At 36.9% G+C, this 21,305-nt stretch overlaps 2 protein-coding genes across 14 annotated transcripts; one reads left to right on the top strand and one right to left on the bottom strand.

Moving 5' to 3' along the window:
* Window positions 1-1,785: 1,785 nt before the first annotated feature.
* Window positions 1,786-11,544, bottom strand: LOC104600512 (Nucleoside diphosphate kinase family protein). 9 transcript variants are annotated; one of them, XM_010263488.3, is made up of 5 exons: window positions 11,368-11,544; window positions 10,241-10,473; window positions 8,828-8,935; window positions 7,518-7,624; window positions 1,786-1,950 (listed from the first exon to the last, which is right to left on the bottom strand). In XM_010263488.3, exons 1-5 carry the CDS (start codon window positions 11,425-11,427, stop codon window positions 1,919-1,921), a joined length of 540 nt encoding a protein of 179 aa, XP_010261790.1. In that variant the 5' UTR covers window positions 11,428-11,544; the 3' UTR covers window positions 1,786-1,918. The 9 variants fall into 9 exon arrangements, with proteins under 9 accessions (XP_010261790.1, XP_010261787.1, XP_010261792.1 ...); XM_010263485.3 differs by having other exon boundaries at window positions 7,518-7,630; window positions 11,368-11,533; XM_010263490.3 differs by having other exon boundaries at window positions 7,518-7,630; window positions 10,241-10,465; window positions 11,368-11,532.
* Window positions 11,545-11,784: 240 nt separating this feature from the next.
* Window positions 11,785-20,918, top strand: LOC104600513 (organic solute transporter ostalpha protein (DUF300)). Of its 5 annotated transcripts, XM_088893319.1 has the most exons (11): window positions 11,786-12,119; window positions 12,356-12,595; window positions 12,892-13,125; window positions 13,777-13,833; window positions 14,620-14,728; window positions 16,616-16,794; window positions 16,868-16,956; window positions 18,274-18,523; window positions 19,553-19,786; window positions 19,894-20,104; window positions 20,202-20,918. In XM_088893319.1, the coding sequence occupies exons 3-10, from the start codon at window positions 12,976-12,978 to the stop codon at window positions 20,086-20,088; spliced, it is 1,263 nt and encodes a 420-aa protein (XP_088749445.1). In that variant the 5' UTR covers window positions 11,786-12,119; window positions 12,356-12,595; window positions 12,892-12,975; the 3' UTR covers window positions 20,089-20,104; window positions 20,202-20,918. The 5 variants fall into 5 exon arrangements, with proteins under 5 accessions (XP_088749446.1, XP_088749445.1, XP_010261794.1 ...); XM_088893320.1 differs by having other exon boundaries at window positions 11,785-12,119; window positions 12,892-13,006; window positions 19,894-20,918; XM_010263492.3 differs by having other exon boundaries at window positions 11,788-12,119; window positions 19,894-20,918.
* The last annotated feature ends 387 nt before the right edge of the window (window positions 20,919-21,305 follow it).

A 21,305-nucleotide genomic window follows, 5' to 3' on the forward strand; every position in this document is an offset into this window, starting at 1 on the left:
TATGCATGGAAACACATGGAAATGCTATAAATACTCTAATAAATCATAAATAAACATCAATATCACTAAATATAAGACATAAATGAGCTATTTATGCATAAAAATAACACATTTTAGTGGATTTTATGAAAAAAACATATTATAATCAATAAACAGAAAGTTGGGAATAGAAACATACTATCTAATTATGGATATAATAGATCAAGTAATTATTTTGCATGCTTTATTCTAATTTTCTAAAAACTAAATAATTATTTATTTTTACTCAAAAAATTATTTTGCATGTTTTATTCTAAAAAATAAATTAAAATTAAGAAAAATAAATATATAACAAAAAGTTGAATGGATTTATGGACATAATAGATGAAATAATTATTTTGCATATTTTATTCTAAGAATAAATAAATAAATAAATATCAATATTTTAAAACACAGAGGCATTCCAATACCTAGAGGCGTGAAGCATAGTTCAGAATGCAAGAGGCGTAAGCTTCCTTAAGAGGAGGAAGGAGGAAGAAGGAAGGAGAAAGGGGGGATTTCATTTTTTTTCTTTATCTTTAATAAAAAACTTTTATATTAAGAAAAATAAAAATGCATAATAGTTGTCAAAGCACCCAGCCGAAGGGGTAGGGGGCAAACCACTTTCTTTCCCCTTATCTTTTTTAACATTGGCTGAAAATGAAAAAGAAATTTGAAAAAACATATTTAGTTTCACTTATTTTTGTACAACCTTGGCAAATTTTTACAAGATTTGAGTCTTTAAAAAAGTTAAAAAGCTTTTTGAAGGGTTTGGGAAAGAAAGAGGGTTTTTGAAATGGGTAGAGAAACCCTCTTTCGAAGGGAGTTTTATTTGCATTTCCACCACAGTAAAATCGCATTGTATCAGCCGATACGCTATTGTATCGGTAGCATATCAACCGATACAGTGCCAAAACGCACCGATACTCAACGATACATGCACGATACGGCCTTGATGCGATGAATAGATACGGCACATTCAATTTGGTACCATGTACCATGCCAAAAACTTGCTGGAACGATACGTATCAGCCGATACGGGCCGATACGTGACGAAATTTCGAACCTTGATTGTGAGTGCACAATTCTGCATTTTTTCTCCATTGCTGGTTTCATAGTGGATTTCTACTCCTCTTTCACCTGTGGACATAGACTATAAGACAAACCATGTAAATCTATGTGTTCTTTGTGCTTGCTTCTCTTTATCTCTATTTTACTTCTATTTGGGTGCCATTCGATTCTGTTTTTCTTTGACTTTTCCACCACAACAATTACTAGCATCCCCTATGAAATTCTCAGCGACGGAGAACAGAGCTCACAGATTGGGAATGTGAGATGAGAGCATGGCTAATTAGAATTCTAGAGATTTCCCCTCTCCAATCCACAGTTTATCGTTTATAAAACCATTCTGTTATATTGTTTTTGCTAGGAAGACGAGGGAATGGCTAGAAACGCCGCTTCATTATTTTTTTTAAACATCAGCATTCCCCCCAATCTCCTCGAAGTTAAATGAAGCTCACATATATAGGAAATGGATCGAAACTGCAATCCCCAATTATATAGGAAATGCCCTACACATTCACGTATTCTCGCCATCGGAAATGAAAGTGGGTATCATATATAGGAAATGGATCGAAACTGCAACCCATAATAATTCCTTTGTAGTAGAATTATTTAGATCCCCGATACCAGCTGCGCCACCAAGGGGAAATTAAAAAAAAAAAAAAAACGGCCTTCTGATTTCCCCATTTTGGAGAAGTAAAAGTGTAAAACAAATGAACCCCTTCAAATATTCAATTCATGTCTTTGTGGCTCAGTTGGGCTTTAGTAAATACAGTCAGTCGTTGTCATTGATCCACAATCTCATGTATCTATCCATTACATATAAAAACCATCTTGATCAAATGTATGAAGCTCCAAATAATTTAAACCCTGAATTAAAAGTTGAGAGATATAAGAACAGTGAACAAGTTCATCCATCAGCAACTAAGATTTTGAAATATTTTTGAGATCATTTTCATTACTATTGTTCTTGTAATGGGATAAAAAATTGAGACCAAAATATCAAGGACCATTTTTTAAGGGTAATATGTGTGCAGTCTCCCTCAAAATTCGTAAGGCTGTGTTTGGAAATGATGTAAATAAGTGTGAATGCATATATATAGTGTAAAACGGTCCATATAAATTGCAAAATTGGGTTACTTTTGCACTGACAAATTTACCTTCTTACCAAACAGACTTTTAATTGTAATGGATGCAAACATGAATTCCAATAAAACATGCATTTTTTTTTATCAAAAGTCCACTTGAATGCAAATTTACTTCTTTTTTGTTGATGTACTTTTACATCTTATTATCAATGTAAATATACATTGAAAAATGTGTTTTCCGTCATTTGTCAATGCAAAAATGTAATGTAACCAAACACAGGCAAAAGTAAACTAGAGTGCAAATTTACCCTGAACCAAGATTTACACTCCATTTTTTTTTATCAATAACAGATTCATTAAATTCATTAAAACAGCATAAGAATAATTACAACAAAGAAGACAAACACTCTTATCTTCCAAATACAACTAAATCCTCAAAAAGAAAAGAAAAAGAAAAGAAGAAACAGTTAAGTTACAACTTGGCTCAGAACATTGCATCCCTTTCTATCCCTTGTTTAGCTAATCCATCAACTATAGAGTTGGCTGTTCTTTTAACCCAACTCATCCTGACTTCCATTTCCTGCACCAGCCACTTGAATTTCCTCCTCTCATTGCTGTAGTTCCATAATCCACAGTTGTCTTTAATCAGCCACCCTATCACCACCTCCGAATCCCCTTCAATTATGAGATTTCTGACATTCATCTCCTTAGCTTTCTAGACTCCTTCCATAACTACCAAGATCTCAGCTCTAAGGGAATCCCCCACTCCAATTGGGCCTGAGAACATGGCAGAAATGATCATGTTCTCATCCCTAAAAGCACCCCCAATCCCTGATTATCCAGGATTCCCCCTACAACTCCCATCAAAGTTTAATTTTAAAAAACCAACAGGTGGGGGGGGAGGGGGAGGGGGGTCCAAGACACCCTCACTACTGATTTGGTCTGTGTGCAATTTGCAATCTCACCCCACTTCGTCAACATGTCATCCACATAACTTTAAAGATTTCAGCCACTGTATAGCCCTTATATGGATCACAACCCTCAATTCTTCAGCCCCTCTCTCATCTTCTGAGAATATCCTAAGATTTCTTTCTTCCCATAATGACCAACATACTACACCCCTCAGTCCTTTCCTCCACATAGTCCTTCTCCTTTTCATTCGCCACCTAAAAAAAGAAGGGGGAAAATAGACTCTACAAATCTGATGGAGGGTTCCACCTACGCCCAAAGAGAGAAAATGCCCACTCCCAAATTGACTTTGCAAATTGGCAAGACACCAGTAAGTGAAAACCAGTCTCCCCATCCACTTTGCAAAGAACACACCAATGGGGCGACAAGCAAGTACTGAGTCTCTTCTTTTTGTAGCAAATCACCAGTGTTGAATCTTTCCAGATAGGCTTCCCAACAAAAACTACCAACCCTAAGAGGAATTGGTCTGCACCAAACCTCATTAACCGGGAAAGGGGAGGTTGTAGGGCTGGTGGACTGGCAATAGACTTTGAAGAAGGAAGCACAAGAAAAAGAGCCCGTGGGGGTAGGGGTCCAAATTCTAGAGTCCACCTTAGAGGGGTCTAAGAAAAACATTATCAAGAAATTCAAGGAGGCTCAAAATACTATAGAGGTGTGAGTCCCTCATAGCCCTCCTCAGACCCAGGTTCCACCCAAACCCAGAACTGGAAGAGGAAGGGGTGATGAAAGAATAAATTGGCTTATTTTTAAAGTCAGAGAGAGCATACAAAGAAGGAAACTGGTCCTTGAGAGGAACATTCCCCACCCAAGTTTGTTCCTAGAATTTTGTGTAATTACCTGAATTCAAATCATACCTGACAAGTGGGGAGAAGACTGGAAGCAAATCATGAATGGCTTTCCAAGGTGAAGTGCTTGTGGTCCTTGCTCTGATTCCAGCATCCCATCCATTTTCCATAGCTTCTCCTGCTCCAGAGGAAACCTCCACAACCACTTCCCCAAGAGGGTCGAGTTCCTTCTCCCGATGCTCCCAAGCCCCAAACCACCATAAGCTTTACTCCTGGTCACCACTTTCCAACTAACTCTATGGTCCCTCTTCTCCTCTCACAGCTCCCAAAGGAAATCTCTCATCAACCTCTCCAACCTACTGAAAACCTTCATTGGAATTTTGAACATTGAAAGGAAATAAATGGGTAAGTTTGCTAGCGTGGCCTTGATTAGTGTAGTCCTTCCACCAAGAGAGAGGTAATTCTTTTTCCAAGAGACAAGTCTTTTCAATTTTTTCCACCACCGGGTTCCAAAAGCTCCCTCTCTTAGGATTATCACCTAAGGGCAACCCTAAATAATTCATAGTTCACCCTGAAACTTCACACCCAAACACTTCTACATTCTCCCTAATCTCTCCCTCCTCCACATTCACACCCACTACACAACTTTTCCCGAAATTCACTTTCAAGTTTGGCATTTGCTCAAAGAGTTGAATCATCAGTTTCAAGTTCCTAATGAAACTCACATTACCTCCTTCACAAAACAGGATCGTATCATCAGCAAACTGTGAGTAAGTGGGATGTCCTCCCTTCCAACCTCTAATAAGGCCCCTAGAATCTACTCTGTGGATCAGTCTCCCCAGTACATCAGCAACTAGTAAGAACAAAAAAGGAGATAAGGGGTCTCCCTGAATAATGACAATTCCAAACACACCTCATGATCCATTTGCACCATCTAGCCCCAAACTCCAATTTGGTCATAACTTTCCTCAAAAATTCTCAATCCACTATGTTATAACCCTTCTCCATATCCGGCTTACAAACCACTCCCTTCTTTTTATCCTTCTTAAAACTCTCTACACTCTCATTAACAATGAGGATTTGATCAATAATCTGTCTTTCACTCACAAAGGCACCTTGATTTTGTTCAATTATATCTGGTAATACCTTCTTCAGTCTCAAAGATAACACCTTTGCAAAGATCTTGTACAAACTATTTACCAGACTAATTGGTCTGAAGTCCCTTGGATGTAAGGCTTCTTTCTTTTTGGGAATCAAAGTTGTAAAGGTAGAATTCACCCCCGAATTAACAATTCCTTTCCTATGAAACTCCTCAAAAACCAACAGAAGGTCATCTTTCAAAATATCCCAACAATCTTGATAAAAAGCCATTGTGAACCCATCCAGCCCTGGAGCTTTTGTTCTATCCATAGAAAACACAACTTCCTTAATCTCTTTCAAGTCAAACTTCCTCTCTAAACTTCTCTTGTTGTCCCCCCCCCCCCCCCCCCCCCCCTACATCTGGCAAGTCCAATCCTTCCACCCACACCCTTCCACTTATAGGCTTTCTTAGAATGGATTTAAAATGTTCTACACATGCCCCAGCTATCTCCTTTTGTTGAGTTAACTCAATTCCATCAACAACTAGTTTGGAAATGAAATTTTGAAAGTACCTAGTATTCCTGTCCCCCTCTTGCAACCATTTACACCTAGATTTTTGCTTCCAACTTATTTTCTCCTTATGTAGGCAATCCTCTAATTGTCTTCTCAAACCTCTTCTTAGTTCATTGTCCCCCTCTCCAAATTCTCCCCTTTCTTCTTTAGAATCAAGGCTTTCAAGTTGGTCCATTAGAGTTCTCTTTCTTTCTTCTAACCTCCCAAACTCCAAAATTTACACTCCATTTGCACTGTTTCCAAACGCAGCCTAATGCAATTTACAATTCAGGTAAGTGTTAAGGGGGGGAAGATTCCTAACAGGGGTTGAGGGAGGGCTATCCCTGTAATCTCCAATTATAGGAAATCCCACTTTCAACAGGGATTGAGGGGTTTCAGGGTATGAGGGAGGGCTATCCCTGTTATGTAGATCATTTACCTAAATGAATTATAATTAAATGTATAAAAGAATACACATAATTCAATTAAAAATTGACGATAGTCTTCAATTTATCAGAACCCTCTACACCAATTGTCTGATGCCGCTGGTACCACCAAAACTTGTTCACCAACTTTTTTAAGGTTTCTCTTGGATAATCACTTTGTAGTTTCTACAGCGTGTTCCCTTACCACTTACCTTTTTCTTCCATTTTACTTTCTATGGCTTAGCTGGATTAAACCAACGACAGTTTTAAAACATGGGTGGCAAGTTCTGAAATCTAAGAGGCCTCAACTCATAAAGAGTTTTAATAAATAAGAGTGGCACAAGTAAAAAAAAAGGAGGGAAAACACTACGAAGAATTTACCAGATCTCCATTATCCATATTGGCTCCGAATGACATGTTGATTGTTGAATAAAAGCTCCAATGCATTGTCTGATGCAAGTACCAAATTATCATCTCGTCTGAATATACAGTCTTTCGATGAAGGTTCTAGAGAGATCATCGACGGCTATTTGATTCTAGAATTTCTTTTATATACCCCAGAATGGGATCAGAAAATAGTTAATTCCCACTTCCCAGGACCCAGATATGCTACTCCATTTACCACAGAAATGCTCAATCCAGGGAAACATTACCCTTTAAATTATGTAGCTCTATGATCAGAACCAGCCTTTCAAGCTAAACCATGAGAGGTGGTAGTGCAGATAATAAATCAAAACCTTTTAAGAGGCACAAAACGGAAGGAACCCAGGTTTACAATATGAACAAATTCTGCTTGATTTCTAGAATAAGTTAGCAACTCTGATTATATAGAATACAATGGTCAACATGTCTCTGTGGCTGGTGCGATTGGTTATCTAGATTCTACGAAAGTACCTTTCACAACTCATCATGTTTTGGGACACCTGTGAAGAGAGTACAAAATGAAACTAGAATAAGAATTCATGAAGATAGAAACCTAAAAATAAATAAAATCACTATGAGAATATTCTATTGCTGGTAAAAGTTGTATAGGTCTCTGGGCAAAAATATTTATTAAAAAATATGGATGGAGATGGTGTATTTGAATACATAAACATGTAAAGTGTTTTACATGTTGTGGCAATGGTGTTGTTGCTTCCTGGCAACCCTCTTCAGTGAATGACTACAGAAAATTATACAATCAAGTAGAATAAAACTGCATAGGGACACAAGAATGCCATTTGTAGAAAATCCTTCACTCTTTCATGTCTTCTATAAAAATATTTCCAAAGTCGGATGCACGTGCCATGTAATAAGTATCTTTTTCCCAAGAATCCGGTTCAAATTCATGAGCCAGTAATTTGATTGTCTGATGTCCACAGCCCAAAGATTGCACTAATCAGGTTCTCCAAACCATGTCCCCACTAAGAACATAAACATGCAAAAGTATGTCTTTTTATGGCTTCAAATCTTTAGAGCATCCAATTATCAAGCCTAACTAGAAAGGATTGGAAACATTGAATATGAGGGATGTTCAGTGAAATAGATAGGAAACTGACCTGATGACAATGTATCTCCAAAGAAAAACGAAATCTCTCTTGCAGCAGATTGAGGAGAATCTGAACCATGAACACAATTTCTTTCTAAATCCAACCCACAGATAGCTCTGATGCTGGAAATAACAGCAAAATCATAACCACAATCATAATAAAAGCAAGGAATATATGAAAGCCATCAAATAAAACTGTCATACAGCAAAATAACCAAAGACAACCAAATAAAGCTGTCATATGCAGCTTTAAAGTGGACAGAACTTCTCATGCTATTTCCTCCCAGTATCCTGAGCAAATATCTGAATATGCAGAATTTTACCTCATTAACCAATCTAAACCCTAAGGAATGGTAAATTATTGCAGGACCATCACTCAGATTCGATCTACTATGAGCAAGTATTGCCAAAACACCTAGGCAAGATAATAAGCATGAAAAAGGAGAGCAAGATTCTGGTCTCATTCCCATTAGAAAACTTTTGAATCCACAATGAGAATTTTCAAAGAAACAAGTAATACTTCATTAAATTAACCAAAAAAATAAAAAATAAAAAAACTCTAGCCACAATGTTTTTATAGCAATTTGTTATTAGCAAGATCTACATGAGAAAAGGAAAAATTCACATCTCACCAATAAGAGTGGAGACTTAGGGATCAAAACAGAACACAACCCTGGTGTCCCCTGTTATGATCCTAAATGTTAAAGTGCTTGGCTTGACGTGTTCCAACGGTCTTAAGGCTTTTGGAATATGGATCAAGCACGTAACAAATGGTATCAAAGCTTACCACCACGTCTCAAGTTCAAATCACAGAGAGGGCTACCTAGAGCAAAATGAGAGCTACCACAGAGAGGGCTACCTGTTGCCAGAGTGTGAGTCGACATGGAAAGGGCTACCTACCGCTAGAGTGAGAACTGTCGTGGAGAGGGCTACCTGTCACTAGAGTGAATATGTTGAGACATTGGCTGTGGAACTGTGGTATGGTCCTAAATGTTAAAAGTACTTGGTTTGATGTGTTCCAACAATCTTAAGGTTTTGGGTGTATTGGTCAAGCACGTAATATATACCAACACCAAGATCCAATGCAGTTCAAAAATTAAATTTCTCAGAACAAATGTAAATAGTTTAACCTAAAAATGGGATTATTCTTTGATGCTTCCCAAATTAAACTTTAACCTGATGATAAAACTAAACTTCTGGGAAACCTCATTATGTCTAAAAAGAGAGAAAAAAAAAGGAAGAAGAAAAAGTAACAAGATTAAGAGTTTAAATGAAAACACACATTAAAAAATATACTTAAGAATAAAATGTCAACAATACCTATCAGGGTGTGTGACCTTAGCCTTACTTGCATCAGTGGGTCCAATCAAAGCACGCCAATCAGCAATTGCATTCACCTTCTCCAGAATCATAACAAACACTGGACCACTAAGAAAATTCATATATCAATGAGATTTAATGCATGCAGGTTATGGTGGTTTATTCACTCTATTGAAGAAAATATGATGCATATAAATGCTAATACAATAACAAACAAACACCAAATGTTCTATTGTATCAATGGATGGAACTTCAGATGAGACTCCTCTATCAAAGAATTTGCAAAAATGGTTTTTTATTTTGTTAAAATTTGGCTCCTTTCAAGGCTTGAATTTGGAAAAAAAGACGGGTGGACAGATGTAGTGGTGGAAGGGGACTGTCAAGTTCTCATACAATGAATGGGATCAGGAGAAGGAATTCCTTGGAAGTATATATCCTTGGTAAAGCATGCAAAGATTCTAGGACATGACCTCAATAGCTCATTTAGATGGGCCTCCAAGCCTGCAACTTACAAGAGACGGGTGATTATGGGTATGGGGAGAACCAGGGCTGGGGAAAGAATTGTAGTATATGTAATATTGGCTGTATAGAGGGGCTGCTTGTAATTTAGTTGTACTTTTGCCCTGCTACACATGAGTTTGGATAGCAGACTTCTTTTTTCAATTGAATGAAAACTCCCATTGTTACTAGTCAAAAGAAGGGCTCCCTTCAACTTTAAAGATAAACAGAGGATGAGTTCCATGGCAATTAAGAGTATTAAATCTGCATACTATTATAAAAACATTAAAGAGTGATAATGCACCCCAAAAACACACTATAGGTATTACATTAACTTTACTAATGCCTAATGCAAACCGGTGAAAAGCACACAACTAAATATTTGAAGAGGAATAGAAAATAGAGTAACAAACATGCATCTAGAAACAAGAAAGGGTATGGAGTCTGACCATGCAAAACAAAAGGGAACAAAATACTTTTTGCGTGGCGGATCAACTCAACTAAGCCTAGTACTAACTACCAACTACATGGGACTGGCTACATGATTCCTGTTTGCCATTCCACTCTGTTCAGTGACATGTCCATTGTTAAATTATGGCCCTCGAATCATTCCACTCTCTCTCTCTCTCTCACCTAGTCACTAAAAACAAAAGATAATTGCTACTGGGCCTCACCATACATCCTGCCAGGGTTCCTTTTCATGGTACATTTTCTGGACTCCCCAAGAGAAAATTCTTAGCTCTGCTCCTGAGTTGAGATACCATAAAATTTGCACTGTTGCAGCAATCCATGTACAAAAAGCAGTCTATACTGCTATTTCATCATTTTCACGGTAACTAACAGCTATAAGAAAATGCAACTGAAAGAAAAGGCGAACTCTATATACTATTATTGAGGAAAAAAATCATGGGATACCTCGTCATATACTTCACAAGGCTGGGAAAGAAGCTCTTTTTAGAATGCTCTGCATAAAAGAGTCTGACATTAACCTCATTAAGCTGAATCGACATCTCCTTGAGGATGCTGAAACCGGAGTGCAGAATAACCCTCTTTATTTCATCTGTATAGTTACCAAACAAACCATCTGGTTTTATCATTGCCAAGGTCTTTTCTTTCTCTGGAGAGCCATGACTTAAAAAGCTATATCCCTTGCACATTAAAAAGAAAGTGAGGGAAATGAACTAGTAAACAGTGACAAGCATACCAAATATTGAATTAGAAATATTTAGGGTAGACGTAGAGATTATTAAGTAAACACGCCCAAATTTTCAGAAGAGATCTTTCATTTGAAATAGTTACAGCGCCCGATGAGATTGATTATAAAAGATCCGTTAGAACAATGGAAATAGATAAATCAAATCGAGCCAAAGAAGAATGAATCAGGGATTTGAATGAAGGCCTTATGAGCGTGACCGAGACAAATAGTTGAATAAGAACAAGCCCACATTGCAAAACTACAATGATAATGAACTCTTTAATGTGAATGAACTTGGACAAATGGCAGGAGCATATTAGTAATAGACGTGATGAAAAGTTCAATAAAAATAACCTTTTCAAAGGGAGCTCCGAAAAATCAATGAATCTCAGAAAGGAAGCTACACAAACTCAATCATGAGTATATAAAAATTCCAACAAAAACCAGAACGCTACCAGCGAAAGAAACATGTTTACCAGGTAATTAGTTCTAGAGTTTTCATAGAAATAACAAAAAAAAAAAAAAAGATACCAACCCAAATTAGAAGGCGTCAAACGGATGTTGAAGTTGGAGTTGGTTAAACATTGGATAATCCGTCTTATCGAGGAATTGAAGGACTTGTGGAACAAACCACAAACAGTTCCTAGAGTGAGCCGAGACTCGGATTTACGCACAGATAAGAAATTACAGAGATCGATAGATTGATAGAAGATTTTTTTTTATGAAAAATTATGGATCAGTTACAAAACTTTACACTAGTTTGTCAAGAGTATTGAGAGAAAAAACGAAAATGAACTTACAATATTGAGAAACTATAAAAAGGAGGAAAAAGCCTAACTCTGCTTACCCAGGAAGCAGCAAGATCGAAGATAGCAAGTAGAGAACCAGAACTCGAGCCATGACTCATGAGCTACGCAAGATGGGAAAGGAGGGAAAAAACTCTGAATATGGCCATTTGGCCACGCCAATCTCTAGTGAGTGATCATGGGCCGGGCCGAGAGCTTACTAGCTTAGCACCTATTTAAGTGCTACAGCCCGCGCCTGGGCCGGGGTTTTAACCTTTATTATTAAATGTGATATATAAAGTTAAACCGGCCAACCCCAATTTCAGGGCCCATAACTTTCAACCTTCTACTCATCCAAATTCACCCGATTTTTTCGATTTGGGTCGGGCTAAGCCGGCGCAAGTAGTTACTAGTACTACATCCAGTTCCAGTCGATTTGTACGTGTCTAACGGATTCAAAGTGCCGCAGGCCCGAAGCAGACGCGAAGCCCAAAAGATCGCGATTCGTTCCCTCCTTGATCTTCCTGCGTTAACGCTTCTCTGTGACTCTGTCTGGCCAGCCACGTAGATCCCGATGCTGGCCCATCTCTGTGAACGTGTCACGTCAACAAGAACGCATACGGAGGCAGTTCAATAAAGTTCCACTTGTTCGGTACTCGTCCAACATATCTCAAAAGAGAACGACAAGGAAAGAGGGAAGAGAGAACAAAATCAAAATTCATAAATGGAGTTACAGAACCCCTCACACAGGTCAGGGCATGTTTAGATTTCATATTACTATTTATCAAGGAGCTTGACTTGGGCTTGTCTGAGTGTGAGTACAAAATCTAGTTTGTGTTTATGGCCATCAGAATCATGTTCTTTTCTTTTTTTTTTTCTACTTCTTTTTGTTTGAAGCCGGAATTTTGGACGAAATCATAAACAGTATAATCAGTTCTTTTTTTAATTAAGATTGTATATTGACTAGTTCACTGCTATTGTTATTGAATCACTATGGCAAGCAGAAAGCAGACATTAAGTTGAATGCTTATACGATTATATATCTTGCAGGAGCTTGTGCCAACAGAATTAAAAGTGGTTATAGAACCAGGTGGATGCGGAGCTAACAAACTCTGTGGAACAGTCAGTCCGTTGGGAAGAAACCCCGGAGGGGGGGGGGGGTCGTGAGATACCCTACAGGTTTAGCCATTCAAGTGCTCAGGAAACCTCGATAGCAGGTCAAATTTGTATAGATCTCTCAGGGAGGAACTATTTGATGGCGGTTTTCCCCTTTATCTACCTAAATATCAGGTTCCTCCATGCGTCTCCCTCTAAACTACAGGAGTTTCTTGCATTGACTCATTTCTTTCTTTCTTTCTTTTTTATAAAGTCTTGCACTGATTCAACAGTTTATATTGACTGTTGATGGCCACATATTGGGCATGAGATGTAGCACAGTTGGGGATAATGGACTCTATGCCCTTTACATATTTCACACAAGGCTAAATGGTTTAGCATGCACTAACCACTAACTTGAACTCCATTTATGCCAGAACAATTATATGCTTCCCTGTTTTGAACATTGTTTTCTTTGTGGCATATATCAGGTGGAATCGGCCAGTGTAATATGCTACAACTTCAATTTATCCATATCAAGCTACAAAGTTTTTTTGGTGGAATATGTCTGTGAAATGGATTCAATTCACAATTTAGCCCTTCAAGGTGCATACAAGAATGTTCACCTACCAGCTATTATGATTGGAGGATGCTTTGTCCTTGTTGCATTGGTCTTGTCTATCCTACTAATATTCCAGCATCTAAGATCATACACCAATCCTGCGGTCAGTCTTCATCCATATCCTGATGATTCATTGCATTCCTTTTTTGTCCTATAGTATGTCTTCAAGTTCCATGGTGTGTGGGTCTGGTGATCAGTGTAACTAGATACACACACATACATTGAACCCTACTAATGGATTTAGGTTTCTTATTTTGGAGTATGCAATTTGTCGACCAAATTAGACTTATAAAACTTGTAACTAGACACACACATACACAGACACACCTCCATACATATAAACAAACATCAAATGCTCAGAGAACCAGAATGGACCAGACTCCAATACGGTTCAATAAAAACTGACTGGTTTAGGTGATCTGAGGTTGAATTATCTGGTTAGACTGAGAATAGTGGAACTGACCTTCTTCCATATATAGTCTGGATTTCAAAGCATTGTCACATGTATATAGAATTATGAGTATATTGTGTGTTTTCTATGATATGGTCTAAATGCATATCCCGTGCTTCATGTAATATTTGAATCTTGACTTTATTAGTGATTATCTGGCCAGACTTCCTTCCTCAATCTTTGCATGTTAATTTTCTGAGATTTCAAAATAAAAGTGCAAACAAAAAAAAAGAGAGAAACATCTTGTTACCATATATAGTTTCAATGGGATCTTAATATTTCCTTAAACTTGATTTATTTCAGGAGCAAAAGTGGATTGTTGCAATTGTTTTCATGGTTCCTGTCTATGCTAGTGAGTCTGTAAGTGCCATTTCTATCCACAAAGCTGAATTGTGCCTTTGACCAGAAGAAACTAATACTCACTTCATCTTCCCTAAAACATACCAGTTGAAATGTTTGATCATAAAAGGGTGTGATTAAAAATGCTAGCACTTGTGCTACCAATATTAACTGGTCCCGTAGATCTGCTCATCATGGGGAAGGAAATCTGCTATCTCCTTGATGTGACATTTATAAAATAAATTCTCATTACTTGTACCAACTCTGATGAAAAATTATGAACTGCTGGATCCAGCATCCCAGTACTGTCAAAGTGTAAATACCTTTTAATGCATGTCATGAAATATTGGATATTCTTACCTAAAAGTATAATTATCTACTTCATTATAACTATCATGAATTGGTTACCGGACTTCCAAAATGTCAGTTTTATTTTCTTTTCTTCTTTGGGTAAAAGGTTCATTGCGATTTGAACAACTTACATGCTTCCATTTGAGCCATTAAATGGAATAATCGTCTCTGTGTTTGCATGTGTCTAGAACATGAGCCATTCTCTTATAGTGTGATAAGAATGTAATCCCATTAAAACATTCTTCCAGTCATTCTGTTTAAGTTGATATGTATTGAACAACTAAGCATATGAAAGAATATTTCAAATGAATTAGCTACAATAATTAATGTAACTGCTATATAAACAAATAAGAAAAGCAACAAAGCTCCTGTCTTCATTGCACACATGAATAAACCTTGTATACAAGTGATTGACTTCGTCAAGGATTTATCGTTTCTTTTTTAATTCTGTTTCAGATCTTGTCCTTGTGGAACCCAAGATTTTCTCTTGCTTGCGATATACTGAGGAATTGCTATGAAGCATTTGCTCTGTATTCTTTCGGAAGCTATTTAATTGCTTGCCTTGGTAAACTTTTGTCTCCCAGTCGCCTATCTTTATGTGTTTGTGTAAACTGGAATCCATTATTATGTTGTTTTTAGCCGGAGAATTGGAAAATGTTGTTCATCTTCCATCTCAGCGTAATTGAACTATGGCTTAATTTGAATCCCTGGTTACTATTTTGCACAGAAAAAGATTTGTAAGGGTAAAAATATCAGTTTCTTCAAAAAAGATCATTCCTGAATTTTTTATTGATTGGTTTCAGTTCGAGAAAGCTCTACTTAAACTCACTCACAATCATATCCCAAGGGATAGACATTGTTTAATTCCTACTTGAACCAGTGGATGTTGAGAAGAAAGTGCTAAATTTCTTGTGGGATGGTTGAAAGGATGGCAAGAAAAATCTTCCTGTGGATAGGGGAAGGTACTCCACAAGAGGTGGGAGATCTAGGTTATTGAAGGAAAATATAGGAACAGGCATGATGATGAAGATTCCAATCCTTCTTTACTTCCTTGTGGTTCAGGTGTGTGGAGGGTATTCTCAAACATGTAGGTAATTTTCAGAAGCACAATTTCTTGGAATGATAAATGGAATGAGGATCAAGCATCTAATTCTTTCTCTTTCTTGTTCCAATTGGCAAGAGATAAGGACCCACCATCTATGAGTCTTATGATTTAGTTGCCAATAAGGTGGTTTGGGGGACTCAGTTTAGGCGCAATGTTGACAACTGGGAAGAATAGAAACTTCTTTCCCTGCTTAGCTGCATCCATGACACAAAGATCTCACCACAAAGGGAGGATAAAAGGGATTGAAATCTGGATTAATGGGTTTTTCTTAGTTCAGTCTTTTTTTTCAACTCTTGTGGGTGAAAGTGATGTTTCACTAGGAAGCAAACACACTGATTTCCCTGCTTGGCCTCATCATAAAGATTTAACTAGGAAAAGAGAGGATAAAAGGGTTTGGAATCTAAGTCTAGTGGACTTTTTCCATTTAAGTCTTCTTATGCAACTCTTATTTCTTTTTTCTTGGCATTGATTATGGTCCTCTCATATCCCAACTAAGGTCTGCTTTTTTCATGTGAACTGATTATTTGAATAAATTTCTGGCAATTGACAAATACATTCAGGGAAAGGATATGATAAATAATGTGTGCCTCAGCCTCGTAAGACTGTTTAGTTCCTCCTAATTCATTGTGGTTTTTCAATCTCACTGTGGTGACACAGTTATTAAGATTTCTACTCAAAGTGAGTCATTCCTGGTGGTAGTTGACTCTTGGGCGGTTAAAAGTACCCCCTTCTATTATGATAGGGGGAGATGGTAGGGCTAGAATGAGCATAATCCTTTGAATGACTAGAACTGAGCCAACTATATTCCATATAAAAATGTATAATAATTATACAAAAATTAAAAAAAAAAAAGTTTTGTAAATTATGTATATGAGCTGAAAGCATGCTCTGATACTTGTATTGAATGTTTCTTCCCTCCTATCCATTTTGCTAATATAAAAATTCTTAATTATAAAAAATAAAAAAAAGTGGTTTCCCATCCTGAGTAAAATGTCTTGTGCTCAAACATTTTACACAGTTTAACCCCAATCTTACTTGTATAGAACCTAAAGGTGTTTACCCTGTACCAACATTTATAAGTATTTTTCCTTGTTTCCCTTTTCTTTATTTTTCTTTCTATTGATGGATAACAAGATACTCTCTGTTTTCATTGGAAAATATTGAACCTCTGGACTTGGGTTGCAATTGAACCACTTCTCTTCTTATCTGAATATACATTACACCTCTAGCTTTTTGCACTTGTGGACCTTTTCAAAGCCTTATTCCTGATCCTGTTCTTTCCAAATAAGCTTGAGGAAATAACCTGATTGTTTCAACAAGATCCGTTTAATAGAAGAACTATTCTAGGTGGTGAAGAAAGAGTCATAACACTTCTGGAAACTGAATCAAGAAAAAAACTCACCAAGCCGTTGCTAGAAGACAAGAAACAAGCAGTGCAAAAGAGATCATTTCTCAACTTTTTCATCCGGCCAAGTGTGCTTGGAAAAGACTTGTACACTGTTGAAAAATTTGGTCTTGTGCAATATGTAAGTTACAAACAATAACCTTTCCGTTACATACTCATGATTTGGTTGAATTCTAATATATCTTGGTGGCCAGATGATTTTGAAGACAGTTTGTGCTTTCTTGGCCTTGCTATTAGAGATCCTTGGTGTTTATGGTGATGGAGAGTTCAAGTGGTACTATGGGTATGTATCATATTCTTCTATATTGGATACCCAGGACACAAGATGCTCTTACATGCTTAAAGAACTAGTCTTGGTGTGGGCTTACCTGGATTATCACTAAATACTTGTGGCTTCAATTGTATGATACTGTATTGATATAGTTTCTGTAATTCCTAGGAATCTATTGTTCTTTTATATATACTTACTTTTTCTGTCAATTTGAAATGGAATTGGAGTTTTAGCCAATTTTATTAAATTGATATATTATACTTGCTTCAAATACTATTGGTATAACTACTTAATTACACCCAAAGTTAATTGTGTCTATATTATTAAATTTTTGCTTAGGCAAAGTTGAAGGTTGTGGCGGGGAGGATAAAGACAGAATTTAACCCTGGGTCAGTGGGAATTGCATCCACAGACTACACTAGCTGAGCCAGTTGGCACTATGTTAAAACTGTTCTAAACTGGGCTAGTTTATTGCTGTAAATTTAACTGAACTTGTAGGTTAATGATCAAAACTCAACATTCAGATTTTTAAGATGTTGAAGTGCATATGTATCCAAATATCTTTATTTTTTTTCTCAGTGTATCCAAATATTCATATTCATTCCTCTAAAAAAAATACCCATATTCATATCTTGATACAAGTCTTGGATCCTTTCCAAAATTATTTCTTATACTTTCCTTCCTATAGAGGTGATGTTGGAAATTGGGAGAAATTGTTGATTACACAATTTGGCCATGATTTGATGTCTAACCCATCGTATTATGTCACTCATAACATATTCTGCATGCATCGATGGCTGTTTACAGTATGGGTTTAACTCAAGATGGGTTGGAACAGCTTAAGGTTAACCCTAAACCAATAAGTGATGAACCCCCAACCCTAACTCTAATCCTACCAGATCCTCAAACCAAGCAATCAACCCTAACCCAACCCAATTAAAATATTGAGTTTATTGGGTTTGGTTGGTGTGGTAAGGTTTCCTACAACTGTAGTATGATGTATGAGAAAAACTTGTGAGAAAAAAGTCAGCGCCATATGAGTGTGTGAAATTAGTGGATCCTCAAGGTTAAGGTTTGATATTTCTTGTAATATATATGGGTAGCTTTTAATTTGCTGCCTCTTACAAACCTAATTTCCTCAATTTTTCAGTTTTTCATAGTAAAATAAAATAAAAATGCATTCAAGAAAAGCAAAGCATACAAGATATATATGGGTCAATTACCAAAAAAGAGATAAAATGAAAAAAACAGAAGACAGGGCGTGCCAATCCAAGGACTATGTTCCATAGGTTATATGTTTAAAGGTAAGCATGCAGTTTCTTCTTACAGGTACCCATACATAGCAGCAGTTCTGAACTTCAGTCAAATGTGGGCTTTGTATTGTCTTGTTCAGTTCTACAATGTGACGCATGACAGACTCCAACCAATAAAGCCACTTGCAAAGTTCATTAGCTTCAAGGCTATTGTCTTTGCTACTTGGTGGCAAGGTGTTGGTATTGCCATATTATGTGCATTCGGTGTATTACACAAGGAGGGAAAGTTTCAAAATGGCCTGCAGGATTTCCTTATCTGCATAGAAGTAAGTTTCTTTTTATATTACACCTATGGTCATTGAACCTTTACTAGGACTTTGTAATTGTACCCCCATTCATGTTTAGACCAATCATTCAGTGAATCATACTTGTGAAAAGAACTACATAAGATAATGACTCAAATGGATTATCTTTAGCATTAGATTAATGTACTTCTCCCAATCCTTTCATCATATTCTTCATAAACTCGATCCAACAACATGCTTGTCCCTCCTAGTTATCAGGAAGCATTCTTTAAGATGATATTCTTTCCAAAGCTTCTTACCAAACAGACTTCATATTTTCCTTTGACAATCCTTTAGCTGATTAATCCAATTTATAATCCAGTCATGGAGACCAAATAATAATTTGTCCACCAGAAGAAGAAAACAATAATGAAAAGAAGGAAAGAAAGAAAGAAACATGTTTTGAATGGAAAGAACTGTATGGAGAAAATGTCTTGTGGCAGGGAGTGTAAGTTCTATTGGCTGGTCAAGATTATTAATTTTTGGTCTTTCACTTCGATTATAGGTAGGTTGAGAGGTCATGTAAGTAAAATCTAAATTGGTTAGATGACCTGCCAATTGGAATGGGTAGATCATAAATGTGCCAAGTAAATATGGATTCATCTTAACTTTGGGAGGACTAAACAGAAGTTATCTGCTATTTAACCCGATGCCTATTGTAAGTGATTATCTTAAACCTGTAAGTACCGTTGTGTCAATAATGCATCCACCCATAGATTGGACCTGGGAAGAAATGTTACTCTTATTTGGCATCTCAAATTGTCCAGACAGTTACTGGATACTCAACATGGAATATATGACCAATTGACCAGAACTGATTGATTGTTCTGGACAATCAAAAGGCATTTAAATTATGTAATTTCAGTCATGTAACTGTGATTGTTAACGTAGAAATCAACAGCCCATCTTTAACATTGTTTCCAACTTGTTCCATAGAACTGCAGAAACATAATATTTTATAATAATTTGTATGTTAGACTGATCGTGCATGTTAACTCACTGTTTTGCCAGATGGCTATTGCAGCTGTTGCTCACATATTTGTCTTCTCAGCAAAGCCTTACCGTTTCCTGTCTGTTTCTGAGTATGGAAAGGTCACCACCCAAGAAACTAAAACCATGATGAAGTTGCAGGAGGGTGACATGGAGAAACCGGCTATCCTTGATAGAACAGAAACTCATAATGAGGCTCCTGGTACAAGTATAAGAGAAAGCGTTCAGGATATTTTTGTTGGCGGCAGTGAACACGTAATCCTTCTTCCTACCTGACAATGCTATTAATTTTAGAAAACTAATTTCTGTAGGATATTCCAAATTTGGCTTGCTAGCTTATTAACAATGACATTATAAAGCAGGTTGTCAAGGACGTTGTGTTGACCATAAACCAAGCAATAGAACCTGTAGAGAAGGTTGGGACAAGGATACAAGAGACATTTCACCACATCTCATTAGGATCTGGTAAGAAGGAAGAATGTTCAGAGGCAGAAGTTGAAAAACATGTTGATCGGGAAAATATCGCAAGAAGTGAGTCTAAAGTGAGCAAGTTTTGAAAAACAAAAAAAAAAGGTAATCGTTCAAGACAGAGGTGAAGTTGATGGATGAACAAAACCAAACCATTATGAAACTGCTTGAGTGCTCTACTGATAAATTTTGTATGCAGCAGTCATGTGAACTGCAGGGAAGTTTATGATATTAGCCTGCCCCAGAGAACTCCTATGAGCTATCAGCATCTTAATCACCAGAACCGTGGCAAAGGAACGAAGTTCTGCTTCTGTTCTGATGGCATCTAGAGTTTTGGAGCAGAAACACCACAATATCGCACTCTTAAAAATCTTTAGAACTGCATTTGCCAATGTCTTGATTTGCACCATACCATGGTAAAGCCGCCATTGATGGGCTTCTCGCCTTTATACTCTAGGCTCCAGCTCCCCACCCCAGCTCTCACTCTCTCTTGCAAACCTCGGAAGAATGTTGCAGACATTGAGCACCCTACTGATGAACAAGTATTGTACTAACGCTTGAAATTTTGATTTTTTTCAAGCTGACGTTAAACCTGATTTTTTCAGGCTGACCTTCAACTCCGAACTCCGATGTCGATATTAGATATTACCCTCCAATCAATCCTCACGCACCTTTTCATCGCTTCATACACATATGCATGTCTCTGTGTTATGTATTGAGAATGAGAACGCAACAAAGAGTTAAAGACGTTTCACACATTTAGCGTTCTGACACTTGCTAAATGCTCTTGTGATGAGTCATGGCTAGAGAGCAGCTTATGCTATATGTTTGGTACTTTGGCTTAACTCTGCAGTCTGCTCCGAAGAATTGCTGTTGAGAAATGATTCTGAAGGAAGAATGATTTTATTTTGAAGCCAAAGCTATGTTTGGTTAAAATTTTGTTCCAATGAATCATTATTTTAAGATAATTTTCAAACCAAAGATGATTCTCTTTTAAAACTAAATTTTATAGCTCTAAAGAACCAATTTTTTGAATGAGCTTGAGTTCCAAAAAAGAGTTAATTTGAATGAATTTCATACATACTTAAAAATGATTTTGACTTGGAATTCATCAGAATTAAAATCTTGAAAGCATGTCAAATGCAGCCTAATTTTTTTTTTTTCTTAGCTTCATCTTTGAGTTATGTGCTCAATAAAAAAACGGTTCAAACAGTTTTCATTAATTCAAGCTTAGTGATTCTTAATTAGAATAAAAAATCATCATAATTAATTCTCCAAACAATAATGGAGTCCGGATTTCCTGCAA

Source organism: Nelumbo nucifera, chromosome 8, assembly GCF_055504915.1.
Source record: "Nelumbo nucifera cultivar China Antique chromosome 8, China Antique-T2T, whole genome shotgun sequence".
NCBI lineage: Eukaryota > Viridiplantae > Streptophyta > Magnoliopsida > Proteales > Nelumbonaceae > Nelumbo > Nelumbo nucifera.